The 24,553-nt window shown below is 35.5% G+C and overlaps 1 protein-coding gene across 1 annotated transcript in view; it reads left to right on the top strand.

Annotated features, from left to right (window-relative positions):
* The window catches only part of LOC149076224 (ras-related and estrogen-regulated growth inhibitor-like protein A), a 42,390-nt gene that overhangs the window by 11,036 nt on the left and 6,801 nt on the right, over nucleotides 1–24,553 (top strand). The window contains exon 2 of the mRNA XM_089245507.1: nucleotides 23,988–24,044. Within this exon, the coding sequence (XP_089101633.1) occupies nucleotides 23,988–24,044 (57 nt within the window). The remainder of the gene's footprint in view (nucleotides 1–23,987; nucleotides 24,045–24,553) is intronic.

The following is a 24,553-nucleotide window of genomic DNA, read 5'->3' as shown; positions in this document are numbered from 1 at the left end:
ACCTTGAGTACATGTTCTTTGCCCCCCCCCCCCCGGAAAAAGTTGAAATGACGGCCCTGCGCAAAAACTCCAGCCTTAATGGAAGATAAAATTCCAGAATTGAGAGAGGAAAATTCAGAATCAATGAGAGATAAATCCCCAGAATTGATAAAAGAAAAAATACCAGAACTGATGAAAATTCAGAATTAATGAAAGAAATAATTGCAGAATTGATGAAAATTCCAGAATCAAATCAGTTGAAGCTCAGACACCCTGTTTACTGCAAAAAAATGTATTTGATATACATATGTATGTTTTTTTTCACTTCTATTACCTAAGTGCGGGGTCCGGTGCGACCGTACCTGTTGCTTACCCTTAATAGCGGCTCTGCGAAAATATATCTCAAGAAATTTTTTTTTTTGGCTGAGCACATCTTTTGAACAGAATGCGTGCAAATTTCTTATCCGCCCAAATATCTGTTAAAAATTCAAATTTTCTTTAATAAGCCATCTCACTTTATACTGACATAGTATGTACTCTTTTTATACTCGGTAGCGGCATGGTCCTTTCCTCCCCCTTCCGTCGTCCAACTTGATTTTTCTGGATCCATTGTATTTTTCTTGCCTAAAAAGGGTAAAGTCATTTGCTTAGCGCAGTAATGTTTTCGAATGCATAGATATTACGAGGAGAGTACACAAATTCGCGTGAAGTTCACCAAAATTTAACAATACTGGTGCCGATGATTACAAAAGTAGCGTGTGACCAGCATGATAATGAAATAAATACCCGTAAAACAGGAAGAATGGCAACACTAAATTAAACGTCTATTATGGTTCGCAGTAATAATAATAATATAAGTATAGCCTCTGGGCGGATGATGACGATGACAGGATGACCATCTTGTGAAAGAGACACCCGTAGGCTGACGCATACACACGCACACACACACGCACAAAGCTAATAATAACATAAAAAAAGAGACACGGAGAAGTGGGAAAAGGGTTATCATAAAATGCTCACATTTAACACAACCAGGTAAACAGTTTGTTAATAAATGCTTTTATGTACTTCCTACTTCTGTTTTATAGCTTGTTACAAACGGATCGCCATAAAAAACATTTCGTTTCACGTTCCTTCCAAATGAGTACCTTGCATTGAGGAAAATGTCTGAAATCGAGAGCTTCGTGAAGTCAAAGTGAATTATTATATTTGGCTGTGGAGTCCGTTAGAACATGAAGCCGTTTCTCTGATCTACATTTTGATATCCGAACGCGCTTAACCCTTTGAGGATTGCTTTCTATTTTCTCCAGTGTTTAGTAAAATTACACTTGATAAATGCAATGCCTGGACCTCATCAATGTGAGGGTATGGTGGTAATTCTTTTTTCATCTCTCAAAAGGGAGGTAGGTGGTGGTTTAGTAGCGTAACAACCAATCCTGTAAAACATGATATAGATGATTTTTCAAGATTATTAGTTTTACATCAAAATGATAAGTATAGTTATAACTATGTACAATTTCATTGCTACGGTATATCATTAAAAAAATTAAAATTTTCAAAATATTTTAGGTTACTAAAAAATACAACAACAAATCTGGTAATAAGTCTGATTCTATTTCGAACGTTTCTTGTATCCGCCAGTACTGAACATAAAATAATGAGTGAAATAAAATCATAAATTACAGAAAGTTATCTAGCATTACACAATAAAAATTTGTATACAAAATTCATTCATATTATTCATTTCATTTAACTCACTTTTACAAATCATCAAATTTCTAAAAACATATCACACCATTCTGATAAGACCGCAGTGGCACTTTACAAGTATTGTACATAGTAATTATTCAATGAAGATTCTTTTTAGTGCTACAAAAGGCATATATTTGTGATGTACACTTTACTGATACATGGATGTCAGCTTCTGTCTTTTTTTTTTTGGAAAAGGGCAAGGACACCAACCTCCCCAAAAACACATAATTCAGTCTCCCTAATTGCACAAGGATATCATATTATAGCGGAGCAAGAAGGAAAAGGTCACACTTCTTAGCTCTAAGTGGGCGTTGGTGTGTTTTTCCCATGAAACAAGTTAATAACTTTGATAAAATAAATAGTAATTACCAATAATTTTTCTTGGTTTCATGATTTTAGCAAATAGGAGACTATGCAGCTGAAAAACTTGTCCAGTAAGTTTTGTCCAGATTCATCACATTTAGTTTTTTTTTTTTCAGATGAAATGAGAAATATCAAAAATTTCCGTCTTCCTGTAGCTACAGTTTGTTCATATATAATGAGAAAATGTTCTTGGAACAGGTCATTTCACGGCGAAACCACTCGCCTCTCAAAGGGTTAAGGGGTCTCATGGTGAAAAAGTATGCTAAATAAATATTATTAAAATAACATTTACCTATTGATTTATTTTAAATTTTTTTAAAGATATGGTTGATTGTCTGTGCTATCATATGCCCGTATGAAGCTTTACATATCTCTGATACTTAATTTTTTGGCGAATTTTCAAAAAATTCCATTTTTAACACCTTGCACGCATGATAAAATAACATGACATAAATGTAATTGAACAAACATTAATTCAAAATAAGAGGAAACTAATCAGTTCAGTAAAAGCACTTAAGATTCAAAAAATTTTTAATTTTATTTTAAATAGTATTGAGTCAATGAAATCTCAATATTTTGCTTAATTTCATGAACCGAATAGTTTCCTTTATTTTTAATTGATTTATGTTCAATCACCTATTTTATCATGAGTGCAAGCTGTTTTTAACGCTTTTAAAGCTGTTTTTGATGCCGCTTAATCAAATATTACGCTTCACACGTCAACTAATGTTTTTATTGAATGAAACATTTGGAATTTATGGAAAGGGGATGTTATTAGGTTAAGATAAATACATTTGAGAGTTAGTACTGGTCTTCAAAAGTATTCAAAAGGTGTCTTAAATACGTACACTTAATTTTTGCTCTCTGTTGAGCCAATAGAGAGCGCTAACTTGTTTAATGAAAAGTAAAAATCTCGGGAATCGTACGATATCATTATTTAAATATAATTTTATTTTCATTTTTGATGTCTGATTTATTCGAGAAGATTTATTAATTTTGATTCTTCACCAGTTTCAATATACAAACTATAGTAGCGTTTTTATAATTGTATTTTCAATTGGGGGTTGCTGTATTTTCGAAATGTATGACATCCATATTTGTTATGCGCATTTTTTCTCGGCCACCTCGTTGGGCATTTTGCCTGTTGTGGCCTTGTATTTGTATTTGTAAAATGGCAATAGAATTGTTCCCCGTTTAATCGGATATTGTGTGATAGAAGCGTTGATTAGGCAGGGCCAATTGTGCATAATATAAAATAGTATTGTATAAAATTATTATATAAATATTATATATATTATAAATCATACGATCATCAATTAAAAATCTAAAAAAAATCAGACAAACCATCAATTGTAATTTCCGTGCTGTTGGTGTGAAGAGCTCAACCACACCCTGGCTCTCACATAAGATAGCTTTACCGGCTCCATACCCAGGATGAGAGAGAATCTCATTCTTTCTTAACCTATTATATTCACCATATATATAAAGGCCCTTAGAAAAAGTCTACATTCATTCCTCGAAGAGTTGGGAAAAAATTTCAGAAAACCAACTTCAGCCGACACCACCACTGTTGCCGTCAACGGCGGTTCAAACTTGGATCCGCATGATGAGAGTCCAGCACAATGCTCACACGACTTACGCATCGACTGAAGTAGTAGAAGTAGCCTACCACTGAATTCACGCCAAAATAACCATGTTTACGGAAGACTTGAACTGGGCTGTCCAACGAATTCTATGGGGATTCAATTTACATGAGCCTCTCCCCACCTCCAGCCACATTCAGGCATATATTAAAAATGTTTTAAATGCACATTAATAAAAATCTGTAATAACATGTAGGCCTCTGGATCTAAACTGAGAGTGATCAACATTCAGGAGAGTGCGGGCCCGTTTACTGGTTGGGAAAACGGGCCATTTAAGTGATATGAGAATGTACCGCGCGGGTCACTTAGGTCATGTGGAACTGCACTGCAGGTTGCCGAAGTGCTTTAGAACTTATGTCGCTAAAGTGATCTGTTAATGTAGCGCTTTTCCCCAAAGTGACCTGTAAATGTGTCTGGTCACTTAAGTGACCTGTAAATATGCCGGGGATCACTTAAAGGATCTTGAACTGTGCCATGAGCTACTTGAGTGATGTGGAACCGCACCACGGGCCGCTCAAGTGTTTCGGAACTGTGTCGCAGATCACCCAAGTGATCTGAAAATATGTCGCGGTGCTCTTAAGTTATCTGGAACTATACCATGGGTTACTTCAGTGATATGGAAAAGCACTACGGACCACTTGAGTGATGTGGAAAAGCACCAAGGAACACTTAAGTGTGTGCTCTGGAAATTATACCGTGGGTCACTTGAAGGATCTGAAATGCACCGCGAGTGACTTAATTGATCTGGAAATGTGCTGTGGGTCACTCAAGTTATGTAGAACTGCACTGTAGGTCACTCAAGTTATGTAGAACTGCACTGTAGGTCACTCGAGTGATGTGTAACTATACCATGGGACGCTTAAGTGCTCTGGAACTGTGCCGCGGGTCACTCAAGTGACCTGTAAGTATGCCATGGGTCCCTTAAGAGTTCTGTAGATGTGTCACTCAGTACATTTTTACAAAATTAGGTTTGAGGTCACAGGCCACATTAGATGACTCCGATGGCCACGTTAAATGACAACGATCATATTTGGCCCGCTGGTCATGGGTTAAGCATATATGGCCTAAACCCTATTTAGCTCACCCGTTAAAATGCTAATATAGACATGTATTTCCACAGGTCTCTCCTTCCTTATATGGATTTCGGCTATTAAATTCTGATGGATTCTTTTCCAAATTTTCAAAATTCCGACACGGTCACGCTCACGACCGATGTCACTTCTGTATATCAGGTGTAATTTCACCGAGACCTATCAATATGCTAACGACACCCAAGACGGGGAGTTTTAAAAGAAAAAACCCTAAAAATTCGCAACATTTCTATTTTCAGGGGGTATCGGGTATTCAACAGCATCACGAAAACACAGAACAGCGCATAAAATTTGATATTACCAGAGTTCTTTCTCTCCCAGATAATAATTTGAATATATTTGATAAGCAACAAGGAAATCGATACGTGACCAATCACACAAAAAGTCAGCTGCCTATTCCCTCTTATTTCAATTAGCATAGGTATCAGTTTTTCCCAAGGATAAAATAGCAATTAGTTCAGTCGCCGGCCCACTAACCTCAAAAATAGCTACTGGTCGTGTGGGTCGTGGAATGGCGAGTTAGAATGTAAAAAATACAAGAGAGCCGACGGTAACTGTATTCCTTCACTTCCACTGTCTTGTTTATTAACCTTAAAGGAAGCGAAAGGAATTAAAAGAGAAAAAAAAATATTAAGGAAGAACCCCAGGTGTATATAGATATACTTGCGCATCGCGTGGCTGTCCCAATTCTTGTGATGCGCTCAAGATGATGTTGATTATCATGATGACTACAGTGGAAATACCTCGGCTAGCGAAGATGATTCGTTCCGGAAGCGCGTTCGTTAATCGAAATCTTCGTTAGCCGGAACGTGATTCTCCTTAGGTTTATATGGAAAATCGTTCAATTCGTTACAATTACTGCTCCAAATTTACAGATAGGTTTTTCAAAATACCAAGGAGCGCTATAAATAAAAGACAAAAACTGACCCAAGACCCAAGGTTAAAATGAACAGTTTCGAAACTAGAATGGATGAGAATTTACAGGAGAATGAGACATTAAAGATCTTTATATTTTACACTATGTCCACAAAAAATACCAGCTTTACCAACCCCCCCCCCTTTCAAACCTGTTCATTCATTTTTTTAGAATTTTAAATATGTTTTTGTATTTTTGATACTCAAAAAATGCATAAAAAACATAAATGCCAGAAAATCATTTTTTTTTTCAAATTCTCCTTTTTTTTTTCTTTCTTTTTTTTGTGAAGAAATGACACACTTCGTTCAATTTTCTTCATCCAGGACGATGCAGGGTATATTCATATTCACATACAATTTTTTTCTAAATTTTATGTATAAAATCACACTTTTCCCGAGGCACTTTCTCCTGGAAGCCATCAAAAAAAAAAACCCTGAAAGTTCAACTTCAAGTGCTGCCCTCTGATAAAAGCCCCAAAAAGTTCATATTCACCATATATCTAACACAAAACTTGCACAAACTTTCAAGTCAGGCCTTGACTCCCGGAGGTCAAAAGAAAAAATATTACAGTGAGAAAAAGCAACCCCCCACACATTTTTGCATGCAGGGTCTGAAAGTGACTAGAGTTGATGTTGAAATAGCCCAGTCGAGTTCATAGATGTCCCCATCCATCTATTTGTGATTATTCCATTTCTGTGTCTGATACATGCAGATGAAAAAGATAAGCTCTTAGAATGTCCTGACTCTTCAGGTTGATGGCAAGAGTCCATTTGCGTACGAAAGGGGGAGGGGGTGGGATTCTAACCCCCCTCAAGCCGAGATTACAGTGTTATTTTACAGGAAAAACGTAAATCCCCCCTTGAGAAGAAAAAAAATTGAAACCACCCCCCCCCCCCCTCCTTGAGAAAATTCTGAATACGCCTATACAAGAATATTGTGGAAAGAATGGTGCTCTGTAAACATAGGCTCCTTTTTTGTTTCATCAATGCATTTTCTATAAATGCATTTTTCATGTTGAATCTTTCATTTTACATGATTTTCCCCACAAAACATTTCAGAAATATATCTGGAAAAAGATTCTGAGGATCGACATGAGAGTTAATAGTTCTCGAGTGACAGTAATTCTGATGTGACGATTGAAGTGAAAATTCAGCTCATGACGTGGCCATTTTATAGTTTCGCGTTCATTCATATCAGCAATAATGTTCGTTAGAAATGCCTAAAAAAATCATGAAAAAAAATATCTTCGTCAGCCGAAAAATTCGTAAGCCGAGACATTCGTTAGCGGAGGTATCGCCGTGTACGGTAAAATGCAGGAAGGAAGGAAGCAAGCAAGACGGGCCCACCACCAACCTACGCAAGCTAGCAAGACTGTGAAAACCCCCCACGGTCAGGCCTAGTCTTTGTTCCATGTCATCTAACTGTATAGTGTGTGTGTCGATCACATTTCCTCTGTGGACATTTCGGCTTTTTAGGCTCTTTGGGATTACCTTCCAGAAGATTCTCTCCCTTTGTTGTTTTCTAGAAAGTAGGTTTACAAGATGAGCTCTCTATCTTTTTTTTTCTTTCTTACAATTCTAAAATCTTCTTCTGTCGTTATTATTGTTGTTATTTTTATTTTACTTTATTGTCTGACCCTTTATGTGATCTTTCACCTGTCCCACTTTGGAAGTTCACTCACTATAAATGTGGAGAAAATCGGTGATGAAAGCGAAGGTGAGCGGTTAAGAACAAAAAAAAAAACCGCTCTCACTTGTTTATCTACTATTAACCAGAGAAAAGCTCAGGAATTATTTGCAGATGCTTCTTGTTATTGTTGTCGGTTTTCCCTCTCGTTTTTTATTATTATCAGCTGTTAAAGGAAAATAAAAATGTATTCGCCCACGTGCTAAACTAAAAGATTTGGTTACCATCAGAAAGAAGCCGTAAATATCGATAGTCGTCGACTCTAATCCTTTTTGTATTTAATCTATTCCTCTCTAGGACGGTGTTTCTCAACCTATGGTCCGCGACGATGATACAGGTGGTCCTCGGGCAGACTTGATAATTTATTTTTAATTCAGGGGTAGCCAACATCTGGGCCGCGACAAGATGAAAAAAATATTATACTTTTCATATATTAGTTTTGATTGACGAAATTGTGGTTAATGCAATAAAAAGAAAAATTATTTCTGATTTGACGAAACAATTTGTATTTTCAACACACAAAAACAAAACTTCTTTAAACGCACAGGTCTGGCAAATGATTGATTTCAAAAACCTACTGTAGAAGTTATGGAAGTAGCGGTAACAGAGATTTTATTGCGCAATCATCGGAGGTCAGTGATGGTAATCTCGACGAGAGAGCAAACTTTCCCTCAAAAAAATTTTTCTTTCAAGTTTATCCGTAAATATTCAAAACTAATGTGGTGCCGTCTACTGGTAAAAATATTCAGTCACGTATTTAGCAGGGTGAAAATGGAAACTAGGGACTTGAAAAGCTGCTCTGTTTTTTTTACGAAATTCAGAATAACAAATTTGAAAATATGAACTTTTTTATTTACTGTTCACTGTCACTATCTATGAGAGAACATGTGAATACTCTTTTCCAAAATATCAATTATTAATTTATTAATAATTATTTTAATTAAATGAAGAATTTAATAAATAAGTAATAAATCCTGTCAAAAACTATTTGTGGCCCTCGATGCCATAGCAAGTTGGGTTCAAATAAAAACTTTCATTGAGGGAAAAATACGGGAAATTGTGTGATTCTTCGTACGGGAATATCACTAAATGTCGCGGAAACATGCAATTCTCATCGAAATTTCCAATTATTTCTGAAGTTACTGCAATTAAGAGCTGTTCTGTTCCAAATCGCAGTGACCAAAAAATTATTTCACGAAAAAAAAGTTAAAAGCTGTTGATCACATTGACTTGAAGAAGAATACGGAAAAGTGAAAGCTTTTGAATACGGCAAAATCCAGGACATCCCAAAAAAACGTTGCCGTAAAGCCGGCAAAATTACCAATTATTGCCGAGTTACTGAAAAATCATAAATTGAAGATGAAATGAGGGCTATTGAATATTGCAGTTGAAATTCGGTTCCGTAAAAAAATTTTAAATTTCCAATGCATTTTCTATTACCCGAATCTTTGAAATGGTTACCTACCTGAAATGATTCAAAAACTTTCAGAAAGGTAATTAGACGTAAATCTGGCAGATGATTGTGACGTGTTCATGAGTTAATCAGCCTGGAGTGACAAATTCTGATAATGAGTAGCACTAAAATTCATTTCATTACGGGGATGTTTTATATTAGCGCGTGCATCCATATCAAAGAAAATGTTCGTTAGCCGAATCCGTATTCTTTAGCAGAGGTAGAAAAGTCACGCGAAAAATCTTCGTTAGCCCAAAAATTCGTAACCCGAGTTATCACTGTACTCCATGTATGGAAATGGCACCCATCGTGTGCCGAAACGTGCACCAAAATTTTTCACTCTTATAAGAAATTTCCATTGTGTGTGTTTTCCATAAATTTCCATAGTTAATCTTATACGCATCTCGGGTATTAAGCTGAAGAAGAAAAAAACAATGGCAATTGGAAAGAAGAAAATGGGCGTATTCAAATGGCACATCAGCAAAATCATTTTATAACGAAAGGAAATTTTGTTTTCAACTTTCATTTCATACACGTGCTTCATTCATTTGTATTTCATCTGGATTTGCTGAATTAATTCTTCCAGTGGGGACTAGGGTAATAGTGTCTAAGAGAGGGATTGAACTCTTTGAGATGTTATAATGAAATCAGGACTCAGCTTTATCTAGTATAAATAGAACCACACCCACGCTCTCGAGTTTTAGCCGCTTAATAGTTGTTGGACGATTTTTCATTGTTTACTGGCCTGTAGTCAAATTCGTTTCTTTCTCTTTTTGTGGTTATTGTTGTTATTATTACTTCACTTTTGCTTCTGAAGAAGAAGTAAACGTCTACCTTAGATTGTTTTCTTTCTGAATAAGGCAGGCATATATATATGCATGTATTGAGAGATTTCGTTTGAATTTGAGGTTCTTGAACCCGAACAACACCACCGTTGTTATCCATTATGATGAAAAATGGGTAGGGCATCAAATATGGATGGAAAAACGCAATTATACGTATATTTTGGAGTAATTATGGATTTAGGCTGTGTTCGATTCACTGTCATACGTTCTTTCTTCCTTCAGTTTTCTCCAATATTTTCCTCCCGTGATTGCTACAGTGTTAGCATAAGATTTCGTACAAGTGGTTTTTAAAATAAGGTCTTCGAACTACCGGGGGTCCATTAAAGGTTGCTGATACAAAGCAGTAATTAGAAGGAAGCACTCCGTACTAAATTTGTGTATGTAATTGAGACCAATTACGGCAATATGGCTGAATACATTATGGCCAACGTCCAAAATAACTATGTAAATATACTGGCTGACTGGCTGAAGTAGATGCATTTTCCCAGGGCGTACCGAGTCTATTGACTTCCATAAGCTTCCCTGTTTTATGCTGATTCGTATGAGCTGGATGAAGAAGATTAGAAATTGTTTGCACGTGATATACTATATAGTTGGGTGTGTGAATGTACATGTATAGGATGTGTGTCAATGAACGATATTAAGATATACAGCCTGGGCTGTACTCAGAGCCAGTATAAATTAAATCAATTGAAATCAATTAAGAAAATATGAATTCGATAAGTTGTGGCTTACTTATCATGGGAAAAAATTGGAAGTTGGGAAGCTAGGCTAAGTTCGAAGGAGAGGTCAAGAAATCTCTACTAGATATTATAATCTACAGGAAAACCTGTAGATTATAATCGCGTAAAAAGTTGGAAACCCAATGTTTTGGGTTCTTCGGGATAAAACCCCTTAGACTGATGTTATTATCTAGAGAAAAACCCAATGTGTTGTTATCATATTTATTACTGAAGTATGAACTTCAAGAGTACTCAGTAAACTCACTGTATTTTATTGGCTAAGCTAATGATTCCCGTACTTAATTACAGAATATAATTGTCTGAGCTAAAAATGGACAAATATCTGTGAAACCCTCCACCTGATGCTTACAACAGAGTATATATTTACTTCAATGGGGGAATGCAAGTATTTGAGTATATGCGATAAATGCGATTATATGTGGATACAAGATTAAATGCGATAAATACGGGTAGAGTTGTGTTGAGTATATATACAAAACGATACTTTCAATCAATGAAGGGAAAATTAGAACCATATATACACGTTTTTACGCAAAGCAAATAAATTCACTGACCCACATCAGGCCAGTATGTTCTTAGGTCGAGGAAACCTCAACATCTCTCCCGCTGGATAAGGTGAGATGCCTCTGATGTACTGATATTCTGATATCGATCACTCACTTCTCACAAACATCATGATGCATGATTTACCCTGAATATCTTACAATTTTTCCGACTTCACACACACACATCTCTGTATTATTCATATCCTAGTAGTAGTAGCTCATTTCTGAATTTTCCAGTTACTGGTTCTTACTTAGTTTTCATTGTAATGTTGACATTAGTGAATAAAGCACTATTGGTAAAGTTGTTTACATCAGCTGTGAACCTCTGGACTGGTGTTGAGTGCCTTCTATCGACAAAAAGTTTGAACTACATTTTTTATCCTTTACCAAAAAAAAAATTCCCCCTCCGTGAGAATAACTTTTCGCAAATCGCATTTAAACATAATATATAAAAAATATATAAAACAATAAAATAAATATTATAATATATAAATATATAAAAAATATATAAAACAATAAAATAAATATTATAATATATAAATATATAAAAAATATTATAAAAAAATATATAAAAAACAAAAATATCAATTTCTTCATTTTTTTTAATTTTTTCTTCCGTGCAGCATCCTCTATTGATAAAAATTTGAACTAAATTTTTTTTTACACGCCAAAAAGAAAACACTCCCCCCTCGTTAAATAACTTTTTCCGCAAATCGCATTCAAACCAGTTCCTTCAATTTCTTGAATTTTTAAACTATTTACGAATTTATGGGACACCCTGTACAATCTATTCATTTTTTCCCCCCTTAAGAAGGAAAACGCCCTAATTATTACGGTATAAAAATCATTAAAAAAGAAATAAGCGAAATATACAGGAATTCACACACATCAAAAGAATTGAATCATAGGGTAGAAGAAAAAGTGAAAGTATTTTCTACCCCAAAAAAAAAAAAAATGAAGAAAACCTCAGAAAAGAGAAATGTCCGCTTTATAACGTATATATTATAATACCCATGACAGAAAAATGTGGGTCAACACTAAGTGAAAGTTCTTTGAAAAGCTTTTAAATCAACGCATCTTTTTCTTTTGAGAAGTGTTATCTTCTTACACGTAAAGAACGAATCGTAATGTGCGGTCACGTATTGAAATATATTTATTAGAAGAAGAAGAGAAAAGTCGAAAACTCTGTTATGAGGATGGCATGTATGGTATTTCCAAGTTATAGATAGAGAAATGGCCGAATCACATCATCCACCCGATCAATTTGCAAGGAAGAAAACGATTGGTGGGCAAATGTCAAAAAAAAGGGAAGGAAGTACGTTTTAAATCTTTCTTATGTGGTTTTCTACAGACAAGACAGGAAGAAGAAACTCATTTAATACCCCCATCACTATCCTTTTCGAATGTTTACTCAAAGGTTAAATACAGGCCATTTCAATGTTGAGAAATAGACCGGTGATTAAGGGGCCCCTTCCTTTCCCGTGAAAGTGAAATCACGAAAGGAGATAGACCTAGGAATAAAAAATATATATATATTATCCTATTGTGTTGTGATTATACATGGTAAAAAATAGATTTGGCGTGCTGTTTGTGATTGGATTCGAACACCACTGGCGCCGAAGTGGCGGTCGGATGAAGTTGATTTTCTGTGGTTCCCAACAACTTCGAGTTCCTAATGTGAGGGCCAATCTCTCCGTTAAAAAGTCTCGCCACAAAGAGCAACAGGCCTACACAACGGTACAACTATTCAATCATTACAATTCACTCACAGTTCGGAAAATAGATGGCAGCGCAATAATGAGCATTACACAGAAGCAAAACTGCACGTTAGGTTCACAACTCATACACGCACATTTCAACATGTTTAAATTCGTTGGAGATTAGACGTTTTAATGTGTAAAACAAGTGTGTAAATAAAGTGTAAAACACTAAATTTCAAGTCTAAAACTCTAAACCGTATGTCTAATAAAGTCACGAAGCTTAATGAGTACCATAGTATTTTTCTAAATTCTGTTAACATTGAAATTTGTTTCTTTATGACTTTTCAAAAATGAAAATTTCGAAAATTTTATCATCGATTTCGATCTGGAATATTTTTTTCCCATGACCATGAACAGAAATAATTTTTTTTAAATAGGAAAAACTAGTTTTTGCTTAAATTTTTTTGGTCGCATGGTGCACGACATTTCCCAAAGTCACAATTACTAGTTATTTTAATTTTAAATCAGGTTAATTTAATTTCATATAATTCAGAAATTAATTAATTGAAAATTTCCATTAATTACAAAGAAAAACCATGCTGAATTAATGTCCAATTTTTTTTTAAACTTCTCAAATATGTTATTTAAGTAACGAGTTATCCTACATAAAAAACTGTACATTTGTCCATGAATTGGAAGAGTGGTCAAAAATGGATTAAGCTGTTTGAAAATGTGATGCGGGTCACTTGAGTAATCTCGAAACGTGTCATGGTATCACTTAAGTGATCTGTAAAGATGCCGCGGATAAGTCACTTGAATGATCTGGAAATGTGCCACAGGTCACTTAGTGATCTGTGAAAATGCGCCGTTTAGTTCACTTTTACAAAATTAGGTTTAATGTCACGGGTCACATCAGATGATTGCGATGGCCACACTTGGCACCCGGGTCATGGGTTGGTTCATGCATGGTATAGAGCAGAGGTGGCCAACTCCTCTCTGTTCGAGAGCCAACATAATGTTCAGACGCAGCGTCGCGGGCCGAACCGGGGACGAAACTCCGGTATGTAATAATATAAGCCGCATGCAAGGGATTAGAGCTCCGCACTCCTTACTACAGCATCGCGGGCCACAAACATTTCGACGGGATCAAACTAATAAGGGATTATATAAACATAACAAACGGGAAAAACATATAAAACATAGATATAATATAAAACATGTAAATATATTTTATATATATATATATATATATATATATATATATAACATACAAACGGGATTAAACTAATAAACTAATAATTAGCTTTTTTCTAATATTTTCAAAGATGCCTATTTGATACTTGAACTTTTGGTCTTTTATGAAATCAATCAAATTAAAATTATTTTCCCAACTTATTGATTATTTTATGATAATTATGGCTATTCTTCTCACATATTTGTCATAATACACGTCATTTCCGTGGAATGCATTTTTACCCACTGCGATTCGCAGCAGAGTTTCATTTCAGAGCGAATTTTTTCAGTTATTATTGTCAACTTTGCTCTCTTTTAGCGTCTTTGGTCTACAATTGGTGTTTTCACTTATTTTCTCGTGCTTGCGTAAGTTCTCAAGTAAATAATATTAGCCTAGTGCAGCCGAATCTCTTCAAAAAAACGAACTCGTTTATTACTAGGGGATGGCCATATGACCCCTTATTTTACGCTATAGAAATTATTAATTTTTTTTCATAATATTCGGCATCTCATCATTTAAGTGAAAATAGTCATTTTCCCAAGTTTACTAGGGAAGCTCGCTTTGAAATTCTCAAATTGGGAATCCGTTATTTTAATGCGAGTTTAAACGCAAAAATGAATTGTCCCAGTTTTGCGAAATGTGATCACCTTATTTAATACGAGTTAAATATTTTTCACTTTGGACGTTCTTCATTTCTTTCTTACACATGAAAAGGGTAACTAGTAAATTACTCAATGGTGATAGACCAGAGTTGTGTTCGGTTTAGAAGAAAAGGAATTTTACCAAGGGCTAGTATAGTAAGTGTTTTCTCATGAGGTAAAGGATCTATAACACTTCCTAGATACTACGTCTACAAATGAGCTGTGTAAAAAAAAGTCACACACATTTATTCATATCGTAAGCTTATTGCTGTCTGTATGAAGTGAAAAATTGGTGCTGTTCAAGGTCTTGCAGAGATCGGTCCAGGAGCTGAATTTGTTGTACCCATCGTGACCCTCTGTTATGGGAGGCTTTTGAACGGCACTATAACTTGCGTCATGAAATTATGTTGACTGATATCGAATTTTGGTGCAATTTAAGTAAATTATTTCAATGCAATGAACTTCGGAAGGACGGGTCAACATCTCACGTGGGCATCATCGTCACAACAGTAGAATGATGATTCCATCATAGCACGACCAACAACTGAAAATAATAATAATAATGATAATAATTCTTTATAAGGGCGTCGTCTGTCCTCGGAAATCTTATAACGATAAATTCGTACCAAAATCACGTCGCGTTATCGTTCCGAGCAGATCTCGTCCGTCTTGTGAGGACACCTCCCATGAAGGTCACATTCAATATACCGCGTGCATCATGCTATCTTGATCAAAAAGAGTGATCTAAAAGCTTCGTTTGGGGCGTTATTCATTTTGCAACGCGTCCTAACCGGGGCTTCCTCTTCGGGTGACTCACTACGCGAAAGAATGTTAATATACACCATAAAAATATCTTAGATTTTAGGTTGAAACTTGTTTGTACCCCGAGAGTATAAGGTGCTGGAAAAAGCTTAATGACAGCCGAAAAACTCCTATATCTTGAAAAATTATGCTTACATATGTATGAAAATTTTAGAGCGGCAACTACAAGTGGAACTAAATACTTTCCATTAAAAATAACTTTTATGCACTTTTTTTTGGAAATTTTTTTAAATTATAGTAAAGGTCAAAACCTCGAGAAAAGTATAAGGACAATTAAAAATTATGCGCAAAAATTTTGTTTTAATGAGAAGAGACATCTTTTTTCTTTATAAGCTTTATCTTTCGGGATGTCATTGATAGATATAAGTCATCAATAACTATATATACTTGTGTAATCTTCCTTGGAAGACGATTATACGAGGATAGGTTCCTTGATCAAAGCAATAGCATGATGTTTGCACCATTTCTATGCACTTCGCGAGTCAAAATACCACTCAAGTACTCTATACTCTTTAAGTCTAAGAAAAGGACTTCTCAATCATTCCTTGAGAAGTTCCACTGAATTGGCTTCAAACCCCAATATCTTTTAGACTTTAAAACATGTACAAGAGCATTATCCCGTTGGAGCAAAAACTGTCTAAAAGATATGATAAAATAGAAATTCTACCAAATCTGTCTCTACATGCCTACATTCCCACCATATGGCTCTGCCATTGCATTTGTCAGTAATATTTAAAAACATCGAGTTTATCTAAATTTTTTTTCATCGAAGAAAATATCCTCATTCTACTAGACACCTAGAGATACACACTGTTTAGCCGAATCACGTCTCTTCTATCTGCGCGGTTTTATAAGAGAGGTTTTCATTTCGGTTTTGCATGCTAGACATTCGAATTTTTTATTATATAAGGCACAGTTCAATATAACCTCGAGCTTATGCAAGACAATTTGTATTCCTTCTGGAATTACACAAGATTTTTTTTTTCACTAAAAAATGTCAATAATCGTCTTTTTCTCACGAATGGTAAGCGAAAGAAGCCTCCTTGCTCCAGTCCATAATTCTCGGGGGCCCATTTATAAGAAACTTTTACTAACAGTCTTCAATCTTTAAGTTCTCCCCACTATTTCATGACCAGGCATCGAAGTATCTTCGAGAGCAAGTATTCGTCTTTTCAATGTCCAATAAATATGTTGTCTTTGGCATCCTAACACTTTCGGTAAAAAAACTGATTTCACAATACATGACTGATCGAAACAGTCTCTGATGTTACGCTAACATGAGCAAAATGCAAACTTTTTTCCACCATGTCAAAAAAACCACTCATGCCCTTATACTTTTTTCCAGGGGTTTTGACCATTTCAACAATTTTTTCCTTGAGCAGTGCAGCACTCATCAAAATTATTTTTTATAGGAAAAGGTTTAGTCGTACTTGTAGTTGTCACTCTAAAGTATCCATGCAATCTACAAGCACAAGTGTTCAAAATATAGCGGGTTTTTTTCGGTTGTCCTTAAACTTTTTTCCACCACCTTACATGATTCCAAATACTACGCACCAACCTTCGGAAATTTATCTTTCTAGTAGTGGGAAAACATGTTGTCGTATAAAAATATTTCAAATCGCGTGCATCTTGTGAGCGTAGAATCATATAATTTTAAGCATCTCGAAAGTTTATACGAAACTAACATTTTTATTATATGTTCCCAGACACATAGACTGCAGTCCATTTAATTTTAGCTGCTAGAAAGTGTGTTGCGGAAGATCAATATCGTATATGAACATAACGATTACGCTCGTTTGAAGTTTACGTGCTTAAATCTGGGAATTATGGACTCAAGGAAGCACTCGGAATTCTTGACCAAGCTCTATCAACCATATTAAGAAATTTTTGTTCACACGACTTGTCATTACCGTTCTCAGAAGTCTCATACGTCCCAGGAACAAGCCAATTCACATTTACGGATGGTCGTGTCGTCGTCGAAAATAAGTAATCACAGCAATATGACCTCAACTGTGCTATGTCAATATTAGGAGCGATCACAATAATGTGAGTTAGCTGCGATGGTCAAAAATTGGAGTTATCCCATCCATCACAATAACATGCCAACTCAGATGCTAAAAATAGGAAGCGATCATAATAATAGATGTTGAAATAAGAATACAAATAGATACAAATAGAATACAATAGAAGCGATCACAGTAATAAATGTTAAAAATAGGAAGCGATCACAGTAATAAATGTTAAAAATAGGAAGCGATCACAGTAATAAATGTTAAAAATAGGAAGCGATCACAGTAATAAATGTTAAAAATAGGAAGCGATCGCAACAATGTGACTCAACTGCAATGTCAAAAACAGGAAGCGATCACAATAATATGACAACTGCGATGTTAAAAATAGGAACTCCGACAAAAATAATTTGACTCAATTCCGGCGTCACCCGGTAGGAAGTGATCACAATAATGTGACTCACCTGTAATTATCCTTAAAAAACACCGTTTACGTAGTTAAAAAGATATTTCTCTCAATAGTCCAAAAAATGCAAAATCATCGTCTTAATTATAATCAAAATTTTCAGTTATGCAGTAGCAATAATTTACATTATAATTCTATTTCTTTCTTTGATAACGAGGCTGTTAGAGCGATAAAAATTTATAGAGTTATGTCATCTCATAACATCATGTAATACAAATCTGCCGTAGAAATGGAAATACAATAAAAAAAAAATGATTTTTTTTTTATATTATTAACTTTCTTTTTATTATAGTTTCCTTATGGGATTTATTTCTCTTTTGTGTTTTTTTACATCATTTCCTGTTGGTCTTTGACAGTCAATTTTCTCTCGGAACTTGATTTAACGAGGCTAAAAAGCCACCCGAAAGTAAAAGCTTTTCTTCTAACGAGGTTTGTGATCTCAAAGATGACATATTTTAAGGCTTTTCCACCTTTTTTTCTACAATCATCTTTGTAACACACCCAGGCTAGTAAAAAATGAAAGTAGGTAGAGTATGTGTATTTGCCGATTAGAGGGCTTTTTTTTTTGTACTAAATTCGGGTAAGTATCATACTATACTGTTATGTATGATAAACAGATTGGGGGGATTTATATAATATTATTTTTCACTTTCGTTTTAAAAGGAAGTCAATTGAAGAATTGGGGCGAACACATCTGAACCCTAAAAAAATACTTTTTTTCCTTTATTTTTGTATATGTTCTTAATACATTTATTTTTCTTGAAGGTATTTGATTAGGCCGGTCTATTTCTGTTATATCGGGAAAAAAAGTTTAGGTTAGTGCGGTATAAATATTTAAGTAAGATACGAAAAAAATCGTATGTGATTTTATGATTATAATTATCAATGCTGCACGCAAATTTTTCGACTTTTGCAGTAGCATTTATTAGAAATCATTGCACTAAAACACCGGAATACTTAATCGAAATCATTAATGTAGTGAAAGTCTGTTGTAACGAGTACGGTTGTAACGAGAATCTCGCTATAACGAGTGATTTGCAAGTGATTGTCAAACGCTAATATTAAAGATACACAAAATATTCGGTTATAGCGAGTTGAAAATTGGGAATCATTCGTTATAACGTCAAGAGAATTCTCCTAGAAATGCGTATTTCCTTCTCTCTCTTCAAGAATTAAACATGATAAACAGGGCAACAACTTTCTAATTGGAAGTTATAGGACTGCGGGAACGTACAAAAGAAAAATTTAAATTTGTATCTGTATCTAAAACGCGCACGACATTGAATATTTCTTCTAATCGGAAGCATGTATCTATCACAAACGGTTCAAACGATAAAGGGTGTATAAAAATAAGACTCTACACCAAGGGTGCTCAACATTTAGGAGAGTGAGGGCCACTTCATTGATTTGAAAACGATTAGCGTCCACATAACAAAGTGATCTGAAACCAAGCCTCAGGTTAATCTTTAAATATGCCGCTGGTCACTTTAGTGCTCTGGCACTGTGTCGCAGTGATCTGTAAATGCGCCGCCGTTACTCAAGGATCTGAGGATATGCCGCAGGCTACTCAAATTAACTGGGAATATGCCACGGGCCACTTAAATTACCTGGGAATGTGTCTCGGGCCACTTAAATGATCTGGGGATATGCTGTGGGTCATTCAAGGGGCTAGGAATGAGCCGAATGTGTCGCGTTAGTGATTTGTAAATGTGCTGCGGGCTGCTTGAGTGATCTAGAAAAGCACCACCGGTTACTTATGTGATCTTTAAATGTGATGTGGGCCACCTGAGTGATTTTTAAATGTGCCACGGACCGCTTGAGTGTTCTAGAACAATGCCGCGGACTGCTTTAGTGACCTTTAAATATGACGCAGGTCACTTTAGTGCACTGGAACAGAGCCGCAGGGATTGGTAAATGCGCCACAGGCCACTCTAGTGCTCTGAAATTGTGCTGCAGTAATCTTTAAATATACTGCGGGTCACTCAAGAATCTGAGGACGTGCCACGAGACACTGGAGGGCTGTGGAACTGCACCGCTAATCAGTTAAGTGATGTAGAAATGTATCACTTAGTTCACTTTTACAAAATCAGGTTCGATGTCTCAGGCCACATCAGATGACTACAGGGGCCACATTTGCCCCGCAAACCATGGGTTGAGCATGCTTGTTTCACACCCTGTATATTTAATCGATGAAATTTTAATATATATATATATTAATCAGAAGATAATTAATTCAATCAAAACTCCCCAAAGCTGACAGTATCGAATTTTTTCACGACCGACCATCTGCACAGCGACTATTAATAGAACGAGTGAACGCCTTTTGCGCAACACTCTTCGGCCTACAAATCATCTCTTCTCTTATTTCCCTCAACTTCTTACAGCGTCAAGTATTCATTCAATAAGGACCGCCCAACCCAACTTTTCTTAACAGTTAACTAACCAAAATAATAAGAAATAAAAAAAAAAAATACGTATATAATTTTCCCCATTTCTTATATTAGCTGGGATTGTGGAGGCATTATGATCCGTAATGACAAAATTTGAATTCGAAACACCTGCTGGAAATATTTTTTCACTTCTTATACAGATTTATCATCACATACATGTGTATTATACGTATATGAAGAAAAAAAGAAATTTAGTCCCTCTCTCGCGCGATGAGTGTTCAAAAATAGCTGCAATCTGTCAGGGAATTAGAACCATCCCGTAGAGTTTCTTTTTTGGAGTGTTTGACACGCTAAAGAGATTACTACTTGATCCATTTTCCGGTATTATTTCTTTCCTTTCTCTTATTATATAAATACAAAGAAATGAATTATTTTTTTCAAGCTTTTACCATAAGCCCATCTTTAAGCTCATAACGGGCATCACACAAAATGGTAGGAAATATAAAAATAATAATAGAGTAATCGGGTCTAGACTCTCTCTCTCTAACCTAATTCCCTAGACCTTTAGGGGTCTTCGCGTTAGTTGAACTTTCACCGATTTCTTTTCGTTATATGTATTTTTGGTCACAATATTTTTGTATGATGTGTCACACTATGTCTTTCATTTCCTTCTTACGGATGTCTTTCGTAATCTGTGTCTGTATGCCGGAGGTAAACGCCACCATGTCCGTTTTCGTTAATATTGGTAATACAACGCTATTAATGTGCAGTACTTTTGGTCATCGTGCTGGAGTGTAATCCTAAAGGTTCCAAGATCGAACACCCGTTGGCGGCACAGTGGAATTCTGCGGTTTTCCAATTTTGAGGCGCGAATGCGAGCCAGTCTTTCATTTGTGAAAATCTCCCCGCAGAGAGCGGGCAAACCTACAACATGATACTTACATAATATGAAAATTCAATCATTTACCATCTTCCACTTCAATTTATATAACAGATCTGGGTCCTATTTCCATTAGGGGCCATTCAAGTATTACGTAAGCAGATTTTCAGCCATTTTTGACCCCCTTCCTCCCCTTGTCAGCAAAAGTCAGCAAAACACTGACCCCCCCCTCCCCCCGCCCGTCAGCAGCTTAGAATATTTCATATTTCATATCTTCAAAAAAGGGTGGTTGATGACGTAAGCAACCTTCAAACCCCCCCCCCCGTCATCAAATCCGAAACACCCCCCCCCAATGCTGACGTAATACCTTAATGACCCCTTAACAACAGAGGTATCCACTTTATAAAATAAAAGCGAGCTCCGTAGAAACACATATTAATGGGGTGTCAATAATCAAATCTGGGGTGACATGGTGCCCTTTATCTCCAGCATATAGATATATTTTTTTAGTATACCGTGAGCACCTAGAGGAATAACTTTGTACCAATCCTGAAAAAAAAAATTCATCGTTGCCTAGCGGCTATTCTGATGAAAATCGAAAAACGGTTTTGATTTTGCCCGACATGACACATTATAGGTCAACTCATGCATTTGAGTTAGTGATGCATCCGCTATTTTGGAGGGTATCGTTTGCTAAACATATCTATGCTAATTGATTTCATCTGGAATTTTTGTCGAGAAAAAGTTGAATTTTCCATCAAAAAACGACTTAATAGGCAATGCTGGTAACTGTCTTTTGAATCATACATATAAAGTTATTATTCACTAATTATTATTTATCATTATATGCTCGATAGTAACTTGATGGTAATATTTTGAGCAAAACTGAGGCTACTTTGAACCACCTAAAAAGTCGTCTAAAGCAACCCCAAAGTGTTTTTTTAACTTCGTGTCAGGCTTAATTCAGCTTTGTATAAATTCTATTGCATTCAAAATGAATATATTGTTCGTCTCTAGTCTTCTTTTTTTTTTGATAAAATGGTACCAAATATCATTCATATTCGTTGCTTTTTTACCATGTTAAATGAGGTGAGTTGCACTTTTGTTAATTTCGTTTCCATTCAAGTGTGGTAACAATGAATTTTAAGTAGGTCGACAATGCTCCAAAGCAGTGTCTTCCTAGTGAATAATCAATGTATTTTATAATAATCTTAAAATAAAATGAAAAAAAAAGAATAAATTTTGATGGCTTTTTCTGGCAACAGAGCTGTTCTCCCATCATCTTGGAATATATCATCATCATTGGAATTTATCAAGAATCCTTTAACACAGCGGTTCTCTCAACCTTTTTTCACTCGCGGAGCACTTTCTGGTCTATAATTTCTATGGCGGAGCTCCGTAATCCTATTTTTTATTTATTCATCAAAGTTACTGATTTATTTATATTATATTCAAAATATTTATATATATTTTTTCAAATTTACCGTTTTTTTTTAAATATTTTCCTCGAGCGGCAGCGGAGCCCCTCAGAGTACACACGGAGCCCTAAGGGCTCCGCGGAGCACCGGTTGAGAACCGCTGCTTTAACATATTTGCTATGTCTAACATGAGTTTTTCCTAATAAACTCTTTAAAACGGAATAAAGTAGCCCCTTGTGTGTGTGTGTTACGTTATTCTTTATTATGCAATCATTAAATACTTTATTCTGGTTAAAAGTTGAATTTACCGTGATAGCTCGACTAACGAAGATAATTCGCTCCGCAATCACGTTCGTTAGCCGAAACATGATTTCCCATAGATTTCTGTGGAAAATCGTTCGATTCGTTTTAGCTTCCGTTCAAAATTTAAAGATAAGCCTTTTTAAAACACCAAGAAATGCTATGACAAAGACAAAAACTGACTGAAGGCTAAAATGAACAGCTTCAAAATTGGATAAATGAGAATTTACAGGAATAGGAGAGAGAGAGACGCTGGAGATTTTTTTTAAATTTTCCATTACACTATTTACACAACAAACACCAGCTTTATTCTACTAAAGCTCGTGTTGACACAACCCAATAGAGTCCGTAGGTGTCCTCATTCATTTGTGATTTGGTCAGCTTTGTCTGATACATGCAGATAAAAAAGATAATCTCCTAGGATGTCCAGACTGTTCAGCTTGATGCTAAAAGAGTCTTACACTAAAAGAATGCGTTCTCTGAAAACATAGGCTCCCCCTTTTTTATCGATGCGTTTTGCATTAGCTTAATCTTTCATTTTACATGAAATGGTTCAAAAACTTTCAGAAGAGAAGTGGGGATAAATCTCTGGAAACAAATTCCGAGATGGACATGAATTAATCTTACTCAAGCGAGAATAATTATGATGGTGCTCGGCTCGAAAGTTCAGCTCATGACCAGCTGTTATATATTAGCACGTGCATCCATATCAATGAAAATGTTCGTTAGCCGAAAAATTTGTAAGCCGAGTTGTCTGGGCACTCCTTATTTGGAAATGACACCCATCGTGTGCGGAAACGTGGGGTTATTTGTTTGTTTTTTGACCACGAGAAAAATTGGTTTTTCTTTTCACCTTGAAAGCCAAATTGAGTTTGTGTTAATCTTTTTAATTGATATAATGCACGAAAATGCCGCAATTAAAGGGTAAAATGCATTCTTATCGCACCGTCAAAAATGATTCTTCATAAGAGCGCATATTTTTAATTCTATCATGTTTTTGAGAAGTTAAAAATATCCTACATATGGTTAATTTAAAATCTTAATTAATGTTTGGTATGAATAATATAAATATAATTGATTATGGTTTTTTTTTCTCTTTCTATTGTCACAGCTGTAACCGTCCGATACCTGACTAAAAGATACATAGGAGAATATAGTTCGAGTGCTGGTAAGAAATTTTCTATCATTTGGAGGAAAATTTATTCGGCCATTGTTTATGCCTATATGTCTGGCCGCCTATACATAAAAATCCTTATTATGGTACTGACCATAACTCTCATGAAGCACGTTTCAAATTTGCCTCTATTGCACAAGGGAAAATGGGATTATCGTTTAATACATTCTGGTGTAGCATTTATATATCGGGGGGGGGGGGGGGGCATTGCTTTCATGAGACTCTCGTTAGATTGAGGTATACTATGATTTTTATGTCTGGTCAATATGGCGTTTTAACGAAGAATCGTTGATTGTTCGTTTTAAATTTGATACGAAAAAAAAACATTGCTTTTAACAACAGAAAGTTTGTTCAAAATTCATTTTCCAACAAGTCTTTTCACGTTTTCATCTTAAGTGTCTCATTGAAAAACTATTGTAATTAATTGTGTGGAAACACTCGTACAAAAAATTTTTATAAACTGCCTTATTTGTATTTCTGCATTCTTTATGAAATGAAGCCTT

This window comes from Pholcus phalangioides, unplaced genomic scaffold (genome assembly GCF_987345545.1).
Source record: "Pholcus phalangioides strain wild (caught in Gottingen) unplaced genomic scaffold, Ppha-v1.0 ptg000015l_1, whole genome shotgun sequence".
NCBI classification, from domain to species: domain Eukaryota; kingdom Metazoa; phylum Arthropoda; class Arachnida; order Araneae; family Pholcidae; genus Pholcus; species Pholcus phalangioides.
Note: the sequence above shows the minus strand (reverse complement) of the source record. Positions and strands in the feature narration are given on the sequence as shown.